The sequence below is a fragment of the Psittacula echo genome (assembly GCF_963264785.1).
Source record: "Psittacula echo genome assembly, chromosome: 1".
NCBI classification, from domain to species: Eukaryota; Metazoa; Chordata; class Aves; order Psittaciformes; family Psittacidae; genus Psittacula; species Psittacula echo.
In genome coordinates, this window is record NC_137735.1 from 165,115,123 (window position 1) to 165,139,498 (window position 24,376).

Genomic DNA, 24,376 nt, shown 5'->3' on the forward strand with positions numbered 1-24,376 from the left:
ATAAGGGAATGCAGTAAATATCTGACCGAAAACCTTCATAAATGAAATGCCTTCATGTGCTTAATGTCTTGCAAAACCCTAACACTGTGAAGAGGATAAAGGGGATCTGCTGGAACCTTTCCTCACGGGACAGATTACCTTTCTGCAGCAGGACTATCCTACTGAAACGAGGGAAGAGCTGAGGCCACAGTGCTCAGTTTCTGTGCATGGCTTGTATGAGCCACTTGAGTGCAAAGACCTGATGCTTCAGCGTGTGCTGGATTCCAGACTGGGCCAGACTTGGGAGATTGATCCCAAGTTGCTGCCTTATAAGTGGGCATTTAGTGGGCAGTAGAAGTTGACTGATTTCCTTTTAGCTAGTTTAAAATAAAACTGATGCTGTGAGAGCTGGAACACTGCTTGTATGGAACCAGGCTGAGAGAGCTGGGCTGGGGCAGCCTGGAGAAGAGAAGGCTCCTGAAGGGGAGACCTGAGAGCAGCTCCAGTGCCTAAAGGGGCTGCAGGAAACCTGGAGAGGGGCTTGGGACAAAGGCCTGTAGGGACAGGCCAAGGGGAATGGCTTGAACCTGCCAGAGGGGAGACTGAGATGAGCTCTTAGGCAGAAGCTCTTCCCTGTGAGGGTGCTGAGGCGCTGGCCCAGGGTGCCCAGAGAAGCTGTGGCTGCCCCATCCCTGGCAGTGTTCAAGGCCAGGTTGGACACAGGGGCTTGGAGCAAGCTGCTCCAGTGGAAGGGGTCCCTGCCCGTGGCAGGGGTTGGAGCTGGAGGAGCTTTAAGGTCACTTCCAACCCAAACCAGTCTGGGATTCTGTGAAATCTCTGCAGGACCTGACTTGAAAACTAGATCTGAGGAGTCAACTGAAGCACTATTCAGCAGCCCTCCTCTTCTGGGAGTAAAGTAATGGCCTCTGTCAGGGCTGGGTCGTCCCAGATCTGGCACCTTTTGCTGTCAGCATGAGGTGCAGTGCTTTGCCCTGGCTCTTTGTTAACATGCTGTATTCATCTATAAACACACAACGATTCGAACCACTCTGCAGCTCTCCTGGGAGGGGAGAGCCAGCACAGAGCAGCTGCACAATGTGCTTGCAGGCTGGGTGCAGGCACACAGCTGTGATGAGGTCCAGAGAGTGGATAGCCCTCAGGGCAGGACCTGGTCCAGGGTCAGCTGAAGTGATAGACCCAGCTGAGCCATAGACAGTCCCCAGAAGCACTGTGTGGGGATTAGCTTTTAGTTTCCCTCCTTCCCTTGTGTTTTCCCAAGAAAACATTCCTTATTAAAGAGCCGAAAATAAAGGATTTTGGGTTTTGGACTTAGGTGCATTTAGACTTTCAAAAGCTGAGCTGAGAGCGTGTGAAGTTGGTTGGGTTTGTGGGGGCTCTTTGTCTTGCTTCCCAAACTTCAAAGTAGTTTAGAGGAATTAGACGCAAGTCAAAGTCTTGCATGACCTCAGTGAACTAGACACGCTTGGCTACACTCTCAGCTGCTCAGCCTTATACCGTATTGCTGGAAGTTAAGTCATTTCTTGTTCCTTACTTAATGAAGGGTCAAAATCCTACATCAGATGGCTTTGGAGCGTGTGCCATGCAGCTCTCTGAATACATCACTTATATTGCTTAGTGAAATCAATGCAACTTCTGCTTGTCCGGCAGAGTTCTGTGCTGGTAAGGGCTGGAGTAACTCATGTGCTGTTTAAGGTCTTGGCTGAGAATAGATTAAACCAGGTTTCTCTGTTAGAAATTAGTTTTGTTCTTGCTATAGTGCTGCACAGAGCAGTGCTGCAGTATGTGAAGAGTGCAGATTCAGCCACAGCGGTGTCCTTGTCCTAAAACGGAAGGTGACATGGTCTTCATCTTGGCCCTTACCTAAGGCTGGCCGGGAGGGTTCACAACAGGCAATAGCAGGGTAAGTATGACATGGGGGAAGGTTGTCTCTCTTGAGCATTGCATGGTCAGTGTTGTTCCAGCAGCCCTAAATTCAGGAGTCCTGTTCCCTTGTCTGAAATGATGGTGTGCAATCGTTTCCATTGCACTCCACGTGGTTGCTCAGCCCTCATTCCTCTGCCATCTGAGCAGCTTGCAATGCAATGGCTTGCAGTCTTTAACCATATCACTGGGAAACTATGTGCTCTGTGACACAGTTGGAAAGGAGGACAAGCATGTGCCTGTATGTGTTGTCATTGCAATGAGCTTCCTTAGAGCTCCTTTGCTACCACGAAGGGTCATGAGGACTGATCCTGACATGTTCAGAGAGAGAGGGCAGCATTGTGATGCTCACTTTATAGTTGGGAAAGCTGAAGTTTGCAATGCTGGACCTGTACCTTTGCTCTTACTGCTCTTGGGGCAGCAGGAGCACAAACTTTGGCTTCTCGTACCCTAATCTACTGTGTTTAAAGGTTGGATCACTCCTCTCTGTGTGGTTAAATTCTCAGTTTAATGTGTGAATAGAACCTTAGAGTCCATTCACATAACACGCTTGTTGCTGCCTACCAAGTGTGGAGAGGCTGAAGAGCATCACTGACCTCTAATTTTCCACTGAAATTACTTTGGTTCACAACCTGTTGTTAACTTGTGAGTGAGTCTTTCAGCCACCCAGTAACGTGAGCTTGTCCAGCAGCATAAAACATACATAACCTTAGCTTCAAAGCTCATTTTATCTTCTCCAAATGAAAGCTTCACTGCAGTGTTCACTGTAAAATATTTATTGTGAAATGGATAACTGGAGCCTAAAATGAGAACTTGAGTATATTGCTCCAGGTGCTTCATATGGCTGGGAAGCTGGACTTGATCATTGTTCTCTTAGGGCCCTGAAAGAAATACGTTTCCTTGGCTGGCATAGGAGGAAGAGGAGTAATGACGCACCTGAAGCATTAGCAATATGCATATATGTATATGTACATATCTATATACAGGAGAGATGAGACGAGAGGAGACCTTAAGCCAATCAATCCCCTTAGCAATACACTTGAACAGTTAAATGTGGGAGGGAAGTAAAGATTTCAAAGAAATCTCTTCAGTGAGGACAGTATAAAGAAGACCGGGCTGTCTATAAGTTCACCACCACTATTGTCTGCACCCTGTTCTAGTGATATGGGAGGTTGTTTGGAAATCTCTCTTTCCCCTCTTTTCTTGGCTGGAGAAGTTGACTTCACAGATGTTCCTTCCCATCTCATTTTTGGCCCGTGTGCGTGCTGCAGAGCGTGAACCTCTTGGGTTATTGCATGCCTTCAGTTGTCTCTTGTAAGAGAGCTATTTCTTGACATAGCTGGGCCTAAAGCAGTAGTTATTTTATGTTCTGTTCCAAAGCTCAAGCCTTGGCCTGACTTTTGCACTGACTGAGCTCTCTGTAAGCGTCTTCCAGCAATTAAATCTAGCTGGTTGCCCTTAGCTAGTTCCCTTTTCACTGCAGTACATGGTGTGAATAAACAACCATGCTTGCTGCCTGCTCTGCTGCCACAGGGCTAGCAGTAGAAACCAGAAGACAAAGCAACTGGAAAATCACCACCCCAACCCCAGCAACAATATGATTAAATATAAAATACTAAATATGAAGAAAATCAGTCGAGATTGAACCCATTTCTGTAGCTCTCTGGCAGCTCTGTTTCCTCCTAACACATGGATATCATTTAGTTCCTGGGGATGCTTCCACACCCACCCTCTTTCAGTTCTGGAAAGGCAGAGTATACATGAGCTCAATTTGGCCTTGCCATCTAAATGTCTTTGTGGTTGTCAAAGTCCGCTTTGGCCAAGTTCTCTATTAAAGAAACTCCCTTGTGGCTGATCTATAGCGTTATTCAGTGATGCCTCACTTTAAAATAGACCACAGCCTTGCAGTTTGGGGTTGGAGGCTTGCACCACCTGCAGTGGGGGTGGCTGGCGGACCCTTCTGTAACCTCCTTCCTGCTGTGCACAGATTCCTGTGGCATAAGGAAGGAGAAGGAGCCAGGGGAAATTGGGATGAAAGTTATTTTACAACTTGGAGTAAATAAAGACTTCCTCCCTGATTAGAAAAGCAGCTAGAAACGTCTAGTCTAAGCTCAAGATGCTATTTGTAGGGTCAAAAGCGGTCCTGAGTGCTGGTTCATCATCTTTCAGAGAATTTAAATCTCTGCTAAGCAGAAGGGATGCTCTGCTCATGGAGGTGGCAGCCCTATTGGAAGCTCACAGTGGAATTTGTTTCTCTGAGGGAGTCAAGATTCAGGCTATCACTAAACCTGCAATGTTACATAAATGAGATGCTTCATGGAATGGGAGCCTGCACCACTCCTGTTGCTGCTTTTTAAGGATGCAGCCTGTGCACTGAGGCAGCAGTAACCCACATGAAGGTTTTCACCACTGTTTTAAGGGTCCACAGGGGTTCTGGGAACATCATGCTTAGTGGTAAATCCAGACCTCATCCTAATAACCAAGAAAGCAATAATGTCTTGTGGCCTGTTGATTTGTAAGGTTTCGATTTCTTTATTACCTCTTTGATGCTAATGGGGCACTACAGATGAATATCCAGCCACCTCTCCTGTCTCTCTCTCCCTTGCCCAGGGACCGTGGTTGGAGCAGGTGCTCCAAGTCACAAAGCATAAAAGGAGGACACCCAAGGGTGTCTCTCTAGACCGGCACTGGGCTGTATGATCTATGCCTCTCTCTGTGTGACTCACCAGCCCCTGGGGTATTGCACAGATCCCTGCATGGGTTAATTTTAAGGCCAGCAGCTCTCTGCATTGCTTGACATGAGTGCTCGACCACTTCTCCCTTCATTCCTATTGGGAGAGCACTCATCATGCTTTTACCATGTCCTCAACCCTTTCCCCCTGCAACCTCCTTGTCTTCAGGAATTTGATGAACAACATCCATCTAGCATGAAAGAGAGACAGCTGATTTCCAAGGGCAAAAAGCCTTGGTTTCTTTGGCACCAAAAAGTAAAGAAATATTCATAAGTTGCCTAGCTCTAGAGGCTTCAGAAGGGAACCACTGTCACACATGGTGCTGCAATGCATGGCTCTGATCCGTCTTAAAGGCTGTTACTTGTCCCAAAGCTGGTCCCTGTGTCAAAAGGATGAGAAGCCAAATAGTCTTTATAGCTCCCATCGATCAGTTTGTCCGCATTGTTTTTGGCAAACCAGCACTCAACTTCCTGCTGGCCATTGTAGATCTTCCTCTGCTTCCACACCACAGGAACGAGCCGTCCGTTCACTTTCAGGGTGGTTGTAGGGTTTGGCTTCAATGCTTCAGTTTGATTCTGACCAACCTGCTGCTGACTTGTGTTTAGAGATTCCTGGAGAAGTTTAACTTCGCGGTTCAAGAACTGACCTGCAAGGCAAGATAAAACAGAGTCCATGACTGGCTGTTTCGTGCCATGTTTTGAGGGTTCTTCCTGTATGAGGTTCTAAAGAGCTTCTCTGCGATAGAAAGATGAATCTAAGTCCTGCAGTTCTTTTCTAAATCTTACAAACGCAGAGATTAGAATAAAACCCTATTTCCTTTTTCACTCATGAAGACACATTTGCTGAGCTTAAGAGCTTTTTGAGCTGCTAGTAGTAAGTTCCCTTCTGTGGGCCATGATTACTAGAGGATAATAACTCGTACAATGCCCATCGGCAAGAAGAAGGAAGATGTAGACCTGAAGCCCCAAGTTTTCTTGGGGACAAGCTCTTTTAGGCCAAACATCAATGTGGATTTAGAGGTTTGTGCATGCAAGTGGCCTGAATCCAAAACCCCACTCCTGAAGGATCACCTGCTTAATCTGGGGGTACATGAATGGACTATATCTTCAGCCTTAGGGTTCTGCACCTGTACATGGCCATAAACAACACTGCTTCTTGTTGGCAGAAACAAACCAACCATCTAGTCATTCTCCGAGCCTACCTAAATCCTAGTTGCTCTCAAAATGTGGACATGGCTCTTCTTTTCGTTCATGCTTGAAAGAAAGGGGCCACAAGAAGTACTAATTTTCTTGATCTCAGGCTATTCTGAATCAGGGATACTGTTAAAGGCCTTATTCAGGATTCTTGTGGAATATTTGGTTTCTATCTCTGTATGGGGACCGTCAAGCATGTGTATTCTAATGACACCTGTATTAAGCAACCACAAAAAGACTGGAAATGTGAAAAACAGGTACAGCCACAGAGCTAGGATAGTAGGACGTAGCTCAGACAGAAAAAGATGGGAGAAGCGTTTGGGATACTAACAATAGAGAAAATGTTTGAGAGTGGATGCAAAAGTCTCAACTGGGAACTTAATCCCCACCTGCATTGTTCATTACTGTCTCTGTCCTTTAAAACTGTTTGGAAGGATCATTTTTGTCTGGTTTACAGCTCTGAACCCAGGAGCTTGTTACCTACCCAGTAGCCCATGGGAATCAGAAGAGAGGCCTTTACTGTTGGAGATGTAGAACCCCAGGTGATTCCTTTGATATGGGGCCGGCTTCTTGTAACGGTGGATGAGGATGACAAAGCTGATGGTGTCTCGTATCGTCACAGTGATGTTGGAATTGGCGGAGATGGACACCTCGAGGCTGCTGCTTCGCACAACAGCGCTCCGACCACAGGACAGAAGAAGCCTTTCCCCATCATCCAGGATGATTCTTTTGGGTGTGATCTCTAGGTAAGATCTCTCTGGCTTATTGTTGAGGATAGTGATGGTGCTGAAGTAAGTCCGATGCTTCTTGTGGCCGTTGGGTGGTGCAGGAGCTCCAATTAATTGCCCATTCACAGTTACACCTTGTAGTAAAACAATCAGTAAGTGAAAGCTGAAATCAGGAATAGGTCTGTTTGTCTCAAAGATGCAGACCTTGCAACTGAGAACATGAAGATTCACCACCTCGTGCTCGATTATTTCACCTAAAACAGTATAACCAGTCCATAGTAAACTGATTGCTTTATACAGAGCACCTAAGTTTACCCAAGCTCAGAAATACTGGCGGGTTATCCCAGCCCTGTCAGTCCTGACATTGTGTACACAGTGCTACAGGATAGAACCAGCTGCTTCACAGCACAGTCACTCCCTAAGTTCCAACCTTAGATCCAACTATGATCAAGATAATGATGTGCAGGGATTTTGAGCCACATAAGCCAAATACTTATCTTCCTGACTGCTCTAGCCTGACCAACCATGGCATGATTTACCTAAACCACCTCTTTGTCGATGCACAGCACGTCACTTGGGCAAACATACCAGATCTTGGAGGACTAAGAAAAGCTGCTGGCAGTCCTGCTTTTCCTCATACCACAACTGGCACAGGGACTGAACTTCCAAGATACCTGGGTGTATCTGAACGCTGCTATCTCAGAGCATCTCAGGGTGGTAGACAGCTGCAGCTTGATGTCCCTTCCTAGCTGACTCCTAAGAAGAAAATTAGCCTGGGAAGCCACAGAGTAAAGGTTATTACCTTGGGCAACACACTAAACACTGAGCAGGACCTACAGAGGTCGTTCTCAGTCCTGACCTGCGACAGTCTGAGCTGAACTGCTGGACCTCCACAGTTCAGTTTCCTGGCAGTGCAGGGAATCCAGGTTCTCTTTGTGTCACTGCGGAAGAGTGCACCCTGCACTCCTGTGGGGTTATTTCCAGCCTCACCAGCGCTGCCTTTCCTACTTCCCTCAGTTTTGCCCCAGAAGAACCGCTTTTGAGTAGTCTAAGGTGCAGGTCCCACTGAGTCAAATAAAGTTTATATGCCTACGGTAAGATTCCCAATAATTTTACTGACTTTTGTAACTTGCTGTCCATAGGACAGTGTCTCACTTCCCACAGGCCTCTGAATAGCTACTAGACAGTAAACATATATAAAGGAGGAGGCTTGTTGCTAACCCAAGCCATGAGCAGTGAGATGAAGTATCTCCATATCCCATCATTCCTGGAGGGGTGTCTCTCATTTCTGTCTTCATAGACTCAACTTGCTAGTGCTACAGAGTCTAATTTCCTCAAGCTTATTCTGCTTTTCAGCCACAAAATGATTGAAGTGGTAGAACAGAATCTATGAAAGAAGTTTGCCAGGAGCTGGATCTTACTCACTAAGGCATGAATACAGAAGTATAGAGGCTAGACCACTGCCAAGCAGAACAGAATTCTTATAACTCGATTGTGGGGTTATGTATCGCCTTTGTAAAACAAATCTGTGCATTGTCTCTGGTTTTGACACCCCTTCGTCCCACAATTTCCTTGCTTCAGGGCATAATCTGCTTGTTAGCTGCCCTGCTTAGAATTCCAGATCAGATCAGACCACAGTTTGAGCCCCTAAGGATCAGACTAGCTTGGGCAAAGCGGATCCTGAATAGTGTGGGTTTTCTTAAGGCTGTTCATTTTAGCCTGTTTGGGTACTTCACTCTGTCCTGAAGCAAAAAGTGTTGCAAGTAAAGAGTTAAGTTCCAACAACAGAGCAATTTTGGTGATTCCAAATCTTTTATTTGCCTGTTGTGACTTTGTAGCTAGACAGCTGATAAAGATGCACCATCAAATTAAGGCAACGTCTCCACACCAGAAAGCTGATCCTCTGTGGAATCTCTCACATGGAGGTGGCTTGTGCAAACACTACATGCAGGATGCACAATGCCTGTGGCTGTTTGTTCAGCTGTTGTAGGACTGGTCAAGTGCAACCCCCAGACCATCCTGGGTTCAATGATCCCAGGAGGAATTGAGCTCTCCTGTCTCGCTGGACTGAAGAGGTGCAATGGTTCTCATGCACTCAAGTGCGTTTCTTGGCTGTTTACGTGTAGTTGCTGTTCCCTTGATTTCAGTCAATGAAGACCTGAACTAGGAAAAGTTTGGATACATATAAAAGACAGCTCTTTCTATGATTAGGTGTATACTCTGTTGGCAAACACTTCTGTAGGTGGATTGTGTATGTAACAGTGACCAGGCCTCCTCCTTGCTTAGGATTGCTCCGGATGTACCCATAAGCTAGGATAAAGTTGGAGGTCAGTAAGTGCAAGTGAACAGTTTACCTCCCTTTCCAATCCGGGTGATTAGAGCCAGGTGTGCACCATTTTTCCATTGCCTGTCCAGAAAACCAGCTTTTTCTAATGTCCCTTTCTTGCCTATGAAGCACCTTGGTGCTCAGTCTTATTGCCAGAGAGCTGGCCTTACACTTCAGTTTTCCTCTGCAGGTAGAATCATAGAAAGTGCTGGAAAGGACCTTAAGATCATCTAGTTCCAACCCTCAAAGAGCTGCTTTACTTGGCTTCTTACCAGATTCCTTATGATCAGAAACCAATCGGAGGATGTCCCCTGGTTCTCCATCGATATTGAAGCAGACAGAGAGCTTACTGGAGGGGAAATCAATGACAAAGTGAGGGTCTCCATCAGCTGAGAAGACATGGAAAAAAAGAGACAAATATAAGAGACTTACACAAAACTGCAATGTCCAAAAACATAACAAAATTGCTTTGAAAAGTATCTTTGTCCCTGTTTTTTCTAAGACCTCCTAGTTTGTTGTTTTTAGAGGATTGGATTCAGTTTGCCAGGAAATGCCAAGTTTTGCTTTGTTTTTTCACAAAGATCTATTCTATTTTGGTTTGTTTTTCTCACAGAAGAGGTTGGGTTTTCAATGGAAACTCAAATCCCAGAGCAGTCCCATTGAAAATCAGGATATTTTCTTCCTGGAATATAATTTCAGTGGGAGTTATCATGCTGAGTTGTATACCACTCCATACTTTGTCAGCAGGCTACATCCCCCACAGCACACAGAAATGTGTAACTTCTAACCAAGGACTGCTGCATGGACACACCTCACACTGAACCTTCCTGGTCCTCAATATCATAGAATCATGGAACAGTGAGGGTTGGAAAGGGCCTTAAGATCATCCACTTCCAACCCCCCTGCCATGGGCAGGGACACCTCACACTAAACCAGGCCACCCAAGGCCTCATCCAACCTGGCCTTGAACACCGCCAGGGATGGAGCATTCACAACCTCCCTGGGCAACCCATTCCAGTGCCTCACCACCCTCTCAGTAAAGAATTTCTTCCTTAGATCCAATCTAAACTTCCCCTGTTTCAGTTTGAACCCGTTACCCCTTGTCCTGTCACTACAGTCCCTGATGAAGAGTCCATCCCCAGCATCCTTGTAGGCCCCCTTCAGACACTGGAAGCTGCTCTGAGGTCTCCTCGCAGCCTTCTCTTCTCCAGGCTGAACAGCCCCAACTTTCTCAGCCTATCTCCATACGGGAGGTGCTCCAGTCCCCTGCTCATCCTCGTGGCCTCCTCTGCACTTGTTCCAACAGTTCCATGTCCTTTTTATGTTGAGGACACCAGAACTGCACACAATGCTCCAAGTGAGGTCTCACGAGAGCAGAGCAGAGGAGCAGGATCACCTCCTTCGACCTGCTGGTCACGCTCCTCTTGATGCAGCCCACAGTATCAGATTAGGGTAGTCAACAGCAGATACTAAACAGTTGCACAATCTTTGTTTTCCAACAATCCTTGATTTATCAACTACCAGATAGGTGTCATTAGTAGTAAGACAAGCCCAAAATTTAGTTTTTAAAGTAAATTTGACCTTTTCCAGTGAACTTCAAGTCAAAACTCTTGAGCTAGGCTTATTCTTCAGTGTTTAATGGGTTTTGACTAGTTCTAGTGCAGAAAGAACAATCTTCCTGTTCTCCCCTAAAATCTACATAAGACTCAAACATGAGTATCAAGCGTTGTGGACCATCTGCCTTGCCATGTTTCCTCACACTTGTTCCCATTACTGATCCTCTGTGTATTTTGGTTTTGGTTTCATTTTCCTCCCTACCTTGCAGGTCTAGTAAGTAGGATTGTGGCTGATCCATTGGGATGATTATACCACAGTGGCACGCAACTGAGATTTCCGTAAGTCAACCATGATTATTAAAGGCATGAAAACTGGCACTGACCTGAGGTTTTGGAGATTTTAATTCTCTGTTTATCTTGCTGTCTCTGTATACCTAGAAGTGGGGAAGGAAGGCTGTTACAATTCCTTATTGAGCAGCAGAAAGAGCCATAGCATAATAATGTTGCCAGAGTTATTCAGCAAGATTATGGGCATATTCCTGCAGCTACTTTAAGCTTCATTTAGAATACCACTTCTTCTTCTTCAATGATTTCTACAGAGCAGTAAAGTGCTTCAAGGGGTTGAATCAGCTTCCTGAAAGGTTTGCTTAAGGTCACCCAGCCCATAATTAGCAAAATCAATATGAAAGTCTCACCTTTCTGTTTACCACCCCTCAGTTCATTGGCTACATCATCCCTGTTGCCGAAGTCAGCAATGAGACATAAGCTATGTGAAAAGATTTCTTACCAGCACATGGTTATTTCCTCTCATACCTGGTGGTGCTTTGTGGCCCTGCAAACTCTGCAACTTTTCCCCGATGCCATCGGTCGAAGGGCTGATAAAGTCCTCTGGAGCTAGTTCTGGATGGAGCCCAGCCTCTCTCATCTTCAGAACAGTGAAGGGAGTAACAAAATTATAAGTCAGGGCCATTGACTTGGCTTTTTCCATCAAATAGTCTTTTTCCTGACTGTCATCACTCTTCAACCGAGAGTTAAGCAGTTCCTTGATGGTGAGATAACTCCATGCCCTCTCAATGTAATTTATATCACCTTTGTCATCTTCCAAGCCAGGGATACCTCTGATATCATTCCTGCTTGGCAGGTCAATAGCCACATCTTTCTTGAGGAGGATGTACTTCTTGGAGTTGCTAGCAGTCACCTCCACATGGAGACTATCTGAGGTGCGGTTGATGAGTTTGCCAGCTATGATGATTTCAGAGCCATTAAAGTAGTTAGGGAAGAAGTTCTGGGTGACTTGCTCCACGTTGTCTTCAGGGTAGTCAACACGGATATCAGAGAGAAGAGGAGTTCCTATTTCATCATAGAACCTTAAAGAAAGGCAAATTTCTCACCATTAGTACTGTTCATCCAAGTGTATGCACACACTCTCGCACTTACACACGGCCAAGGATACAGTCAGACTGTCTAATACAGCTCCTGAGACATTCAGAAGCAGTTAGAGTTCCCAGGCCCTAAATTTAACTACTGCATCCACTGTAACTGGGCCCAGAGAGATGGGGAGAGTCTCTACCCTTAGAGATTTTCCAAACTTGAGTGGACGAGGCCCTGAGAAACCTCACCTAAGTTTGAAGTTGGCTCTATTCTGAACAGAAGGATGGATTCTGTGACCTCCAGAGATCCCTTTTAACCAAAGTTATTCTCTGCCTCATTTTAGTTTTCAGTGTCTAAGGCATCTAAACAAAGTCTCTTCAGTACATTCAGAAGCATCCCAGCATGGCCTGGAAGTCACCTACTTTCTACTATGATTCCAGAGCTCTGCAAAGAGATATTTGTGACCATTTAAGTTTGCTTAAGAGGAGCTGTGCATTAAAAGTAAGTTCTTGGCTTCTCAGGTTCACTGTAGTTATTCCAAATGCACTCAGGAGAGATGCTATCACCTACATGGTATTCCAGAGCCAGAAACTGTAATACCAAGATACCAGGTTCCCCAAATCTGGAGAGTATCTGAAGCAAAGATTCTGTATCACAGGAAGAGCTCTGGATAAAACCATTTGAAATGGTCAATGTAGGACAGGCAGGAGTAGTTGTCTGAACGCAAATGAAGAAGGAATCTCACTATGTCTCCATCAATGAGGATATTTCCATGGAATGGAGGAATCCTAACTGCTAAATACAATCAGCCTGGCAGAAAAGAACTCACTGCTACCTTGTTCATAGAATCATAGAATAGTTTGGGTTGGACAGGACCTTAAGATCATCCAGTTCCAACACCACCACCACCCCCCCCCCCAATTTTCTGTTGGAGCAAGACATGGCTTCCATGGAACTAGAGAGCTTAACCCTACAATGCCTTGTTAACATGACCTACTGTAGTTCTGTGACTATCTCACACTGAAGAAGCCAAAAGGCCTTTACAAGGGGTCAAGGCCCAAGTTTACAGTACTGTGTTTGCCCTACAGCGATGTGCTTTTGATGGATCTTCCCAAACTGCCTATTTTCCATTTAAATGCCAGGCTCTCCCTAACTTGGCAAGTCATCTGAGCCTAATTTGGTGAATAAACAAAGATGTGGCCTCAGCCCTTGTTTAGATCAAGCTGCATTTATTTCTCACATCTGCTTAAACAGATTATCTGAAAGCTAAAGTCTGCTTTATTCTCTCCCCAGTGAATCCCAAAGCCTGAGTCGGTTGACTTTCCTTTAAAGTCTTTCTGAGCATTCAGTGTCTTTGCTGCAGAGACATCATCATGTTTGAAAACATGAGTGAACTAAACCTGAGAACTCTCTGTGAAATGACACCTGGGTTGTAACAAATGGTGGAGTGAGAGATAACAACCTGTCTTATAGTACAGTGCAAGGAAGAATCTGAGTACAAATACAACCCATTGACCACAAAACTCAGAAGTTACACTGGCACCCATGTAGATTTTCCCTCCAACAGTGATTTGAACTGGTCTCCAGCAAGTGACTGTATAAATTTAGCACCAGATGCCAAATGGGTTTGCCATCACTAAGCTTGATAAACAGTGAGCTATTTATCAGATAGAGGTGTTTCAACAAGTATTTGCAGGGCTGGGTTCCTGCAGCCCAATCAATCAGTGCACTCTTCATTTGCCAGGGAATGCCACTTGCTATCCAAAATATATGGGCAAATGACATGGGTAGAGTGGCAGATGGATCTACAAAATCCAGTTTAAAAGGAAGATACCCTTATTCACACATAACCATCACAGAAGGAAAAACTCTGGTGGAAGGTGCATGGTCTCATTGCTCCAGATGAATTAGAAACTAGCTAGGCAAGAGGTCTGTGCCCAATGACTGTCTCTTTTTGGTTTCTGAGGTCTAAACCATTAGCATTTGGGGAGCGAAAGCCAAACATCTTTGCCTGGAAACACTGACACACTGCCTGGCATTTTAGACAGAGCTTCAATACCATTTATGTTGTCAACTTGAAATCAGCAGTGCATCCTTTCCTCCATCCATCTCCTGCAGAGAGGTGGCAGTCGTGCCTCTCATCTCTCCAGGTTTACATGCCCGAAACAACTATCTGAATTAGAGAAACAAATGCCTTGGTGTGAGGGCCTGAGAAGCTCCAGCACAGCCCAGGGGGTCTACTAGGAAGGAGACAATTTCTGGGTAGGCATCCTCAGTATCTGAGCATACTCTGCCTCTCTAACCAGAGTTGAGCCTCAGGGAAACTCCCAGCTCTTGTGTTGTCTCCTTAGAGGATTTTCCTTCCCAACCCCTTGCCCAGAGTTCCCAATATAAGCAGATACAAGCACAGAAAAAGCAGAACAAACCCTTTGAGGTGGCTGGCTGCATCCTCATCCTCCTGGAAATGCCTTGTCATGCCACAGTTCTCCAGTGCCATCCTCTCCAGCAGCTTGTGGTCCACATCATTGCCAATACCGATGGTGAAGAGGCAGAATTTATCGCGGATGGCATCCTTGGTGTTGCTGAGGATTTTTAATGACTGTGTTTCCCCAACAGTGGGCCTCCCATCCGTGAGGAAGATGATCAGAGAGACACTCCTGGCGTCAATGTCATTCTGAGCAATGTAATCATTTAGCAGCTTTGCACCAGTCTGGAGAGCACCATTAATATTAGTCCCTGGGAAGGTACAAAATGATTAGTTCATTTCTTCTCAGAATGGTACAAATAATTTCCATAAGCTCCCTTTAATACAACGACACACTTGTGAGGTGGACCAATGCCAACGTCATGAAGTTCTATGACTCTATGATCTCTATTCATCAGGATGTTCCTTTTTATCTACTTGAGGTTGCACCAGCTCTTTAATTCAGTTCATTCTCAACACCAGTTTGGGATAGCTGTTTATTGTCTTATGAAGTGCAGTTTATTATATGAAATTGCTGTATCCTTGAATGCCTCAATGTACAACAATCAGCCGTAGTAAGAGGAATCACAGCACACACCATGTGCTGCCGGTACATACAAGAAGAGATAAACTTAATTACGGGACTCTCCCAGATGCTATCTGAACCAGGAAAACAAGTCCTGCTCACTTAGTCTGAAGGGCACAAGATGCGGAGAAAGGTAGAAAGCCTTCAAATGGGAAAACAAATGGTTGTGTTTGTTCTTTGAACCCCAGGGCTAAGAAAGTTTAAAGAGAAGAGAAATGGCTTTGTTAACTGTCTTCCCAAAACAACTGGCTAGGGAAGAATTGAGCTGCCTGAAGTGGGGGAGAGTGAAAACACAGAAAATAAGTGAGAGGACAGATGTATGTTAGAAGAAAAGCCACGGAAAGGATCCAAGACTACTGTGTGTTCAGAGAATAGAAAGCAAGAAAACGAATACAGGTATCTCCTTGCTCCATGTATTTCTTGTGCTACTCAAAGCAAAGAGGGGTTGGTTGTGGAACCTTTGCAAGATCAGTACAGATGGGTTAAAAACAGCCCTCAGGCAGAAAGCAGATGAAATGGGTTAAGAGCCATACACAACAGACTCCTGGGGGTTGAAAAAGGGAGATCTAGAGAGGTTATGAGCAAGGTCTGACCATGCATCATGTACCTAGAAACTTAGGTCCAGTGGAAAGAGAAACACAGGTCCACTGACTGCACCAAGTCAAGTAACAGGAAAAGGGCTAAAACTTCTGAAAAGGCCTCATAATTTAGACCGTGTTTTTATGCAAAATGGTTTTGAAACAAAACCCTGCACCTAAATATCCTAATACTCCCTCAGTCTCTATCCAGATCCAAAGTTTCAGGGTTTTGTTCTTTTTCCCCAGAAACAAAAGGAAACCATTCTATGCAGCAGATTGTGTCATTTCAAACCCAGCTGCATCACAGAGCTACCAAGCACTGAAAACTGCCTTTTGCCACGCGCACAAATATTTAGCAACGTTATCTTTTTCCCATTTCTTTGGTGTGAGTATGACACAGCAGTGCGAGCACGGCACATACTTTGTGTCCAGTGTCAGTCTGAATGCGTTCACATTCACTGATGGATACTTGAGCATCCATCCAGATACTTGAGCAACAGCATCAGACAGAAAATATATTTTTTCTTAATATTTAGGTATTAGTTAAAAATGGACATTAGGAAGAAATTCTTCACTCTATGAGGATGCTGAGGCGCTGGCCCAGGGTGCCCAGAGAAGCTGTGGCTGCCCCATCCCTGGCAGTGTTCAAGGCCAGGTTGGACACAGGGGCTTGGAGCAAGGTGCTCCAGTGGAAGGGGTCCCTGCCCGTGGCAGGGGGTTGGAACTGGATGAGCTTTGAGGTCCCTTCCAACCCAAAACCAGTCTGGGATTCTATGAAAACGCAGAGTTAGCCAAAACTGAAGTACCGCTGGCCTGTGTTGGAGAATCACTGCACGTCCTGTTGAACCTGAGTTAATAGTTTCCTTTTACTTTTGTTCTCTGGCACATTCATGGGCAAACTCAGCTGGCTCCTGCATAGCTCTCTTGGTACTTCAGTACTGAAAAGCTTTGTAGTCTGAGTTTAGTCTCACCATTGGTAATTGTTTAACTGGGCAGGTCCCTTGACCGCTTCCTAAACTCTTCCTCTGACGATGCAAACATTATGGAAACCATCCTGTTTGCTGTGTTTTTCCATCAGAGAGTTTCCTTTGCTAGGAGTGGTCAGTGCTCAAGGGCAGCCATGGGAAGACCCCACTTGACCCTCAACCAGCTGACTTTTTCAAGGGGAAGGATTTGCAGCTTGCAGCTTATCTGAGGAGTGCTCAGCTAGGATGGACACAGCTGCCAAATTATGTCTGCTTACAAACCTCAGTATGTTATTGGGGGTTTTTGTGCTATGCTCATAGATTCATAGCAGAACACTGAATCAAATCCAAAGCCATGCTAGTGCCACTGTTCTGGGGTCTTCTCCTTTCCCTTCTTTCTTCCTGGCAATGACGCACACACAAAAAGGGATGAGAAAGAAACTAGCTCATGCAGAAGGCAATCCCACAGCCCACACTGGGTTGTCCATCCCTGAAGTTCCCAGCCCAGACAGAACCACGCGTCTGCTTTTACACAGGCTTTCAGAAACTGCACAAGTACTGGCCTTGTGTGTCCTTCACCAGGATACGATGTTTTTTCCTGTGTCCTCAAGAAACAACCTCGGGAATTTTTCATTCTCCAGATAAATGGGAGAATGGGCCCAGCTTGGCTTTAATAAGTATATCAAGTCGTATGATTGGATCTGGGGAGACCTTCCCTTCATGTATACTGATAAAGGGCACGCATCTTCCTGTCACATAACCCCAAGTACAGGTGGGGAAGGGGCTCCCTTGTTCCATCACCTAAGTCCCAATGTGTTTTTATTGCTACAAGACCATTCACCACCCTCCATTCTGTAGCTGGATACCAAAATTAATCTCATTTGTATCTCTGAATCCTACCTCCAGTAGGTGACATGTTATGAATGTACTTTTTGGCATCTCTTATGTTATTTGGAGTAACTGGCACCAGCCGGTCTTGCTGCCAGACCTTTATTCGGTTGGAAAAGCCAATTATATTGAAGTGGTCTTCAGGCCTTAGGTCCTGGAGGATTGTGAAGAGAGCTTCTTTGGTCTAGAAAGAGAAAAAAGAACAGCAAGCACAACACATTTAGTGGGCAAGAATTGAATTCGTAGGACATTTACTGATCTTACAGATATTTCTACAGTGCCAGTTTAGCTCGTGAAGAAAACCAGGATATCCTTCCCCATATCAAGGCCTGATCTCTGTGGTGCCAGGTGCAATGCAAATATAAGACATAAGAACAACTCTTGCCCAAAAGATCTTGCATAGCTTAAAAATCATGTATGGCAATTAGGATAAAAGGTCCCAAGACTCCCATGCTTTGAACTAAGGGATACTGAATAATGTTTTCTAATACCAAAAACCTCATGGAGTTGTTCTTCCCTCTAGACTTGCAGGAAGCTCTAAGTGGTATGCAAGTAAAAAGGTTACTTACAAGTTGGAATACCTCTATATATGTAAAGGATGCACATGCTCTATTCACAATTAGGATGCCAACCGGCATATACATACTCCAATGAATAGTTCCAGCAATTAACAAATGTTTAAGCTATTAAATTAATTAGAATTAATAAGAATTAATAGAATTAATAAGACTTAAATATAAGCCCTGAGTAGTCATTGCAGATTCTACCTGCTAGTCACATTTGTCACGGGCATCTTGTTTTTCATCAACATTATATTGCTCTGCTGTTTCTCATCCTATATAAATACAGGCAGAGTGAGGAAAGCTGATAGCAAGACCAGTTCATAGTGAGAGGTGAAGCTTCCTGGGTGATGGGAAAGACAGGCCACTGAGGATAAGCCAACAGGAAGAATGCAGATGTGTCCAGTTCTCCCCAGAGTGACCAACTTTGATTTGCAGCTGTGTTCACATGAAGACGAACTTCAGCTTAGTAAGACCAGATGAAAGAAGATGCCTAAAAACAGCCTCTATCCCTGTATTTGGACACAAAATTCATGGGAGGAATATGAGGCAATATCTGTAAGTGGAGGGATCAGCAGCTCTGCCCCTTCTTGGCCACCATTAAGCCTTTTAAATTCCAAGCAAATCATATGGTAGACTCATCAGCATTTAAAGGTTTCTCTCATGCCTATGAGGGAAATATGTGAAGAGCTTGCCTTTTGTATTTTTTCTAGACAATCAGCAGTGCTGGAAACCATGTATTTCTAGGCCTGATGTTGCTATGTAAAGACAGTTGGGAAAGGAGCTCAAAGGACTGCTCAGGCTGTGTCATCCATATCCCTCTGGATTCTGCATTGAAGCTGATGATGCAATGATGCAACTGCAAACACATTACCCACCGCAGTGGAATCTCTCATCCTCACAGCTGGTGACTTGGCTTCCAGTCCATCTGAAGTGAAGGGGAACGTTTCCCATAGCTTCAAACACTTTGGAGCCAGTTCTGGAGTCCCTCCCTGTCTGTTTCTGTCCTCTGTATAAACCATTTCCCTCTGTAGGGATTTCAGGACTCATCCTTCCATTTGCTTAGCTGGAACATTACTCCACGTCTCACCACCATGCATTTTATGGGTGTTTCATAGCTAAAAATACGAAACCGAATGCTGGTGGAAGAATCTCTTTCAAAGAGAAGGGAAGAACCCCACTAGGTTCACATCATGATGATGTGGTGCTTAGTTGCCAGCTGGGGTTAAACCATAACAAATATGCACAAAATAAACCTTCAAGAAGACAAATGCCTGCCCCAAACATAAAGGCTGTCTCCCCAGTCAAACAGTCCAAAGAGAACTTGCTAAGATGAGCTAAAGAGCAGTTCTTTGAAGAAAGAAGGGAAGGGTTTGTGCACTGTCATCTCCTCTTTTACAATAGCCTTTTTATTGTAAGAGTACATCACATAATACATGACATCACCCTTCAGAGGGCCCTCAAACATTCAGTCCCATTTTACAGAGGGAAAAATCAAGGCACAGGCTACTTTAGTGATGGTGTCAAAGCCACAAATGGGAGCTTTCCAAAACCTGGAGTTTCCAGCTATCCAGTAGACCAAACCACCTCTCATGTACATATACAAGGGGCAAAGCAGCAATCACACAGTGGAGAAGAGGACTCCTGGATTCATTCCAGGATAACAAGAGTGGCCCACACATTTGTCCCTCAAAAATGGGTTCAAAGTAAGCAGAAAGTGAAAATGAAGCTTCTATGCTATGTGAGTGTGATCAGGCCTTCATGCCAACCTCTGCTGAAGGAGTGGGGTGGGATGTTAAAACAAGACACAACAGCTCCCTATGTGCAGCATTCCCCGCAGCAGGCAAGGAAGAGAAGCGAAGGTGCCCAGAAGCAGTGATCTGGAGGGAAACTCCCCAGATCTCATTATAGCTCTGATTATAATTAACATCATTTGACCCTTCCCATTACAAAAAGCACTCTTTTAAGTTTGCTGCAACTCTGTCAAACCGTGCTTTTCTCAGAGGGATTTACTGGGCCCAAACAGCTTTGTTGCTTCTGAGAACAAGGCAAGGGGAAAACTCATCCTGCTTTGGCCTTGTTGCATCTCACCTCCAGGGTGCTCAGAAATCCCTTTTGACATTCTTGCCTGTGTTTAGCCAAAAGAAAAGGAAAAGAAAAGGTGAAACAATGCAGTTTGATGTACGCAGTATCCAAGCTGGAACAGCAGAAGGGCTCAGGAGGGAACTGAAGCAGAAGGTGCAGCACTTCTCCGCTCCCTTATACAGGGGCAAAATGTGGGGCTGGGATCGTCTCTCTCCCCCCTTTTGTCATTCTCTCTTTCCTTGTTGTCTCTTACTTTTTTGTCACAGTTCAGTTATTTCCATGGAGTTTGAGTCATTTTTTCCCAGGAAAAGGTTCCATCGTATTTTAATACACACATACACAGACAGCCTGGATTCTGGCATCTCCGTCATGTGCTTGCCTCTGAACTTCAATAAAAACGCCCTTTCAATTTATGTCATATACACACAAACATATGTACAAGTGTGTATATGTGCATGGGTTTGCTCCAAAGCAAACAGAATGAGGGAGGCCATGTGGTTCACTCTCCTGTAGCTTTTGCTTCATCCCCAGTAAAAATAAAGGGTGGGATTCATTTCCCAACTCAGTCATCTGAAAGCTGGGCATTGCATCTAATTCCTCCCTAGGCAGGGGAAGACACCTCCAGAGAGTCATCCATCCCATCTGTTTTGGATGGGGCTTAGGAGGAGCTGAGTCATTGTCTGGAAGTGCCTGTCTCCCAGCACTGCCTCTGGGAGGCTGAGTAGCTCAGCTATAGAGAAGGCGGGTCTCACCTCAAGACCTAATACTGCCCAATCCTGAGCACTATAGTGCTTACTGGAGCCAAAAGGAACTGAACTGGGTCTCCATCTCTCCCAGAGCGCTCTGAACTGCCTGGCTCGTCTTGTGTGTTTCCATCTCTCCTCCAAACCCATAGGGACCTTCAGGTTTATACGAAAGACTTCAGTCCACACAAGGTGGCAACGCTTACCACTATTCCTCAGCCATAAATGGGTTGTGAGAGAGGGACGTGGCTTCCCTCTCGAGGGCTGGAAATGATTCAGGAGCTGGCAGGCACAAGTGACTTTAAATAAGGAGAATATCTTGGTAAGAGTGCACAGCTTGAAATCCCTGTGTATGCAGTTATGACCCAGGGCTCCTCCAGTCTCCATCAGCCCCCAGGCAAGGATCTGCAAAGCTCTTCGTGCCTGGCAACGGCTTCAGTCAGGACAGGACAGCAGGTTTCTCATTCTTGGCCTTGTATGGCCACAGCTGGAAATTCTCCTGCCTCCGAGAAGCTGCCGTGGGATTCCCAAGCTGCTGATGGGGTCTTTGCAACTTCCACTCCCGCCTGGCCCCAGTGAGTCACTGCATTGGAACTGGGGCCAAAGGCACTTTCCTGCGATGCAGAGCATTAACCACTTCTTCCCTGGTAAGGGCCACATTGTTCCTCTGTGGCTGTGCATGACACTGGTTCATGCTGGGGATCAGCTGGGCACAGATTTAACCCACTCGCACTGAGGAAAATCAGTTTAAGCATCCAGTGCCGTTGTGCCAGGTAAAACACTTCCAATGTGTCTGCGTGGATAAATGCATTTCTGCATGGAGGGTGGAAAAAGGATTAAAGGAGAAAAGGGCAGGAAGTAGCAATACAGCTGGGAGAAACATCAATTTTTGCTAGTTGGGAATGGTTTGTAGCCATCAGAGGCAAGTTCTAAATGAGGATTTAACATAGGATAAACGGATAGGATAAATGGATAGGATAAACTTCCTCCACTCAGTGGAGGAAGTTGCCTCTGTTTCCCCTCTAAATAGCATGGGTGAAATTGAGCTGAGAGTTAGAGACCGAATTCCACTTCAATGCATTTGAATTGAGAAACTGTGCTGGTGAACAAGCTGTCAGCACAGCAGGAATCTAGTGCTTGGAACAGCCACCTCCAGGGCTACAAAATACCATTCCCCAAACCTGCAGCAGAACAATCATGGTCTACAGCTGGGGACAGGAGGGGTGGCCATGGCTGCCAAGGAGTGATCACAGTTTATGTGCTGAGAAGCTGAAGAATGGCTCACACTTTCTAAATGACCAGTGTGCAAGCAGTGTCTTCTCAAGCCTGTAAGGACAGAGACAAGCCAGCTCTCAGCCACCACTCTGGTCTGCAGTGTCACCTCCACACCATACCTGCACATGCAACACAACTGCTGCTCTTCTGGTTCTTGCTTTAAGGGCCCTGCCTCACAGCCAAGATGATTCAAGGCTGCACAACCCCCAGCAACAGCAGGAAGAGAACTCAGCTCCACTCCAGTTCCTCTGTACCTTGCCCTTGGGGCTGGCTCTGACGGACCTCACTTTTAGAATCATAGAATAGTCAGGGTTGGAAAGGACCTTGAGATCATCCAGTTCCAACCCCCCTGCCATGGGCAGGGACACCTCACACTAAACCAGGCCACCCAAGGCCTCATCCAACCTGGCCTTGAACACCGCCAAGGATGGAGCATTCACAACCTCCCTGGGCAACCCATTCCAGTGCCTCACCACCCTCTCAGTAAAGAATTTCTTCCTTAGATCCAATCTAAACTTCCCCTGTTTCAGTTTGAACCCGTTACCCCTTGTCCTGTCACTACAGTCCCTGATGAAGAGTCCATCCCCAGCATCCTTATAGGCCCCCTTCAGATACTGGAAGCTGCTCTGAGGTCTCCACGCAGCTTCTCTTCTCCAGGCTGAACAGCCCCAACTTTCTCAGCCTGTCTCCATACAGGAGGTGCTCCAGTCCCCTGCTCATCCTCGTGGCCTCCTCTGGACTTGTTCCAACAGTTCCATGTCCTTTTTATGTTGAGGACACCAGAACTGCACACAATGCTCCAAGTGAGGTCTCACGAGAGCAGAGCAGAGGGGCAGGATCACCTCCTTCGACCTGCTGGTCACGCTCCTCTTGATGCAGCCCAGGATACGGTAGTATTAGTGTTTTTCTTAAACACTAGTGGAGCATGGGAAGAGACAAGCTCCCATGGGAGAGCTGAGAGCCTTCAGCCCTTTCTTGGGTCAAAGAGCTGCCCCAGAGACATCTGGGATGATGTCAGACCATCTGGGCACCTTTTAGGAGGAATCTGAGTCCCTGTGACATTTCCCTCACAGTCCCTTGCTTGTTTGAGGAGCAGGGTGAGGGTGAAGCTTGGCTACCTCGAAAGCTGTGCAGTTCAATGGGAGACATTGTGTGGTTGTTAGATGCTGTGGCATTGCCAGACATTGCCCCTGCTACAAAGCAAGGGGAGAATTCAAGCACCTCATTATAATGCATGTCCCAAGCCCACGTATTCACATTTTCCATTGCCTGGGAGCACTTCATCCTAGACCCACATCCTCTCTGCAAGCCTAATACTGAAAGACTTTCAGTTCATGCTGAGTCCTGTTCTGTATGCATAGTGGGTCTCTGCAGCACTACAGCGTCATTCCTGCTGAGGTCTGAAGCCACATCTTGAGTTTTGCTTTTCTCTGTGTCCCAGTTTCTGCCCATGTAATGCAATCACACACCGCTTGCCAGCAACAGGGACTTCTGTACCAAGAATGGGGTTTAACCCAGAAGTGTATGCTTGGGTTTTTTTACCTTCCGCCACCACCTTCATTCCCCTTGGGGGCGACAATGTGCCCTTTATTCCTCTGCAGAGAGCATCACTGAACTGCAGTTCAGCGAGTGCATCTAACCCTCTCCCAGTCAATGTGTCTTTGTGCTCTCCTCCTGGCAGACACTGACCATGTAACCAAGGAAAACTCCTTCACAAGCTGGACAACAGGCATTTTGTTTTACACTGACCCTGGCCTGTGATGGGAGGGAGTTTGGTTGTAGAGCTCTGGACAGTAAAGGGCTGTCTTCAGTCCATGGTCCAGTCTCTCCTGCCTGAATGCAATAGATCCTTTGCTGTACAACATTGTTGACTCCCTATATGGCCTTAGGAGAAGCTGCTTTGTGGTTTCCCAGCAAAAGAAATACTCCATCATTTACAGCAACTGTTTCTATTGCCTTTTCTGAAACAGATTTTCCACTTGACACTGAATAAAACGCTTAGCTCCACATTTGTCTAAGGGCATTTAAGGACTTGATTTCTGCTCAGGGGATACAACTGTCTTCAAGGTCGTGGACAAGTTTAGATATCAGTTGGGGTAACTCACTTCTCTAGCACCCAACAGCATGGTGAGAATAAATAGAATAATAGAATAGTTAGGGTTGGAAAGGACCTTAAGATCATCCAGTTCCAACCCCCCTGCCATGGGCAGGGACACCCCACACTAAACCATGGCACCCAAGGCTTCGTCCAACCTGGCCGTGAACACCACCAAGGATGGAGCATTCACAACCTCCCTGGGCAACCCATTCCAGTGCCCATGAAAACAACCATAAGATGATCTGATTTGTGAGGAACTGGAGTTTCATGTGCCCAGAGGGCAGAGTAGATGCTCAGTCTTTGCAACC

At 45.8% G+C, this 24,376-nt stretch overlaps 1 protein-coding gene across 1 annotated transcript in view; it reads right to left on the reverse strand.

Annotated features, from left to right (window-relative positions):
* Positions 1-4,999: 4,999 nt before the first annotated feature.
* ITIH5 (inter-alpha-trypsin inhibitor heavy chain 5) overlaps positions 5,000-24,376 on the reverse strand; it is a gene marked incomplete at both ends in the record, with an annotated part of 48,928 nt that continues 29,551 nt past the window's right edge. The window contains 7 exons of the mRNA XM_080627013.1: positions 5,000-5,298; positions 6,330-6,707; positions 9,172-9,288; positions 10,839-10,889; positions 11,269-11,822; positions 14,253-14,562; positions 17,320-17,491. Coding sequence (XP_080483139.1) covers positions 5,000-5,298; positions 6,330-6,707; positions 9,172-9,288; positions 10,839-10,889; positions 11,269-11,822; positions 14,253-14,562; positions 17,320-17,491 — 1,881 coding nt within the window. The remainder of the gene's footprint in view (positions 5,299-6,329; positions 6,708-9,171; positions 9,289-10,838; positions 10,890-11,268; positions 11,823-14,252; positions 14,563-17,319; positions 17,492-24,376) is intronic.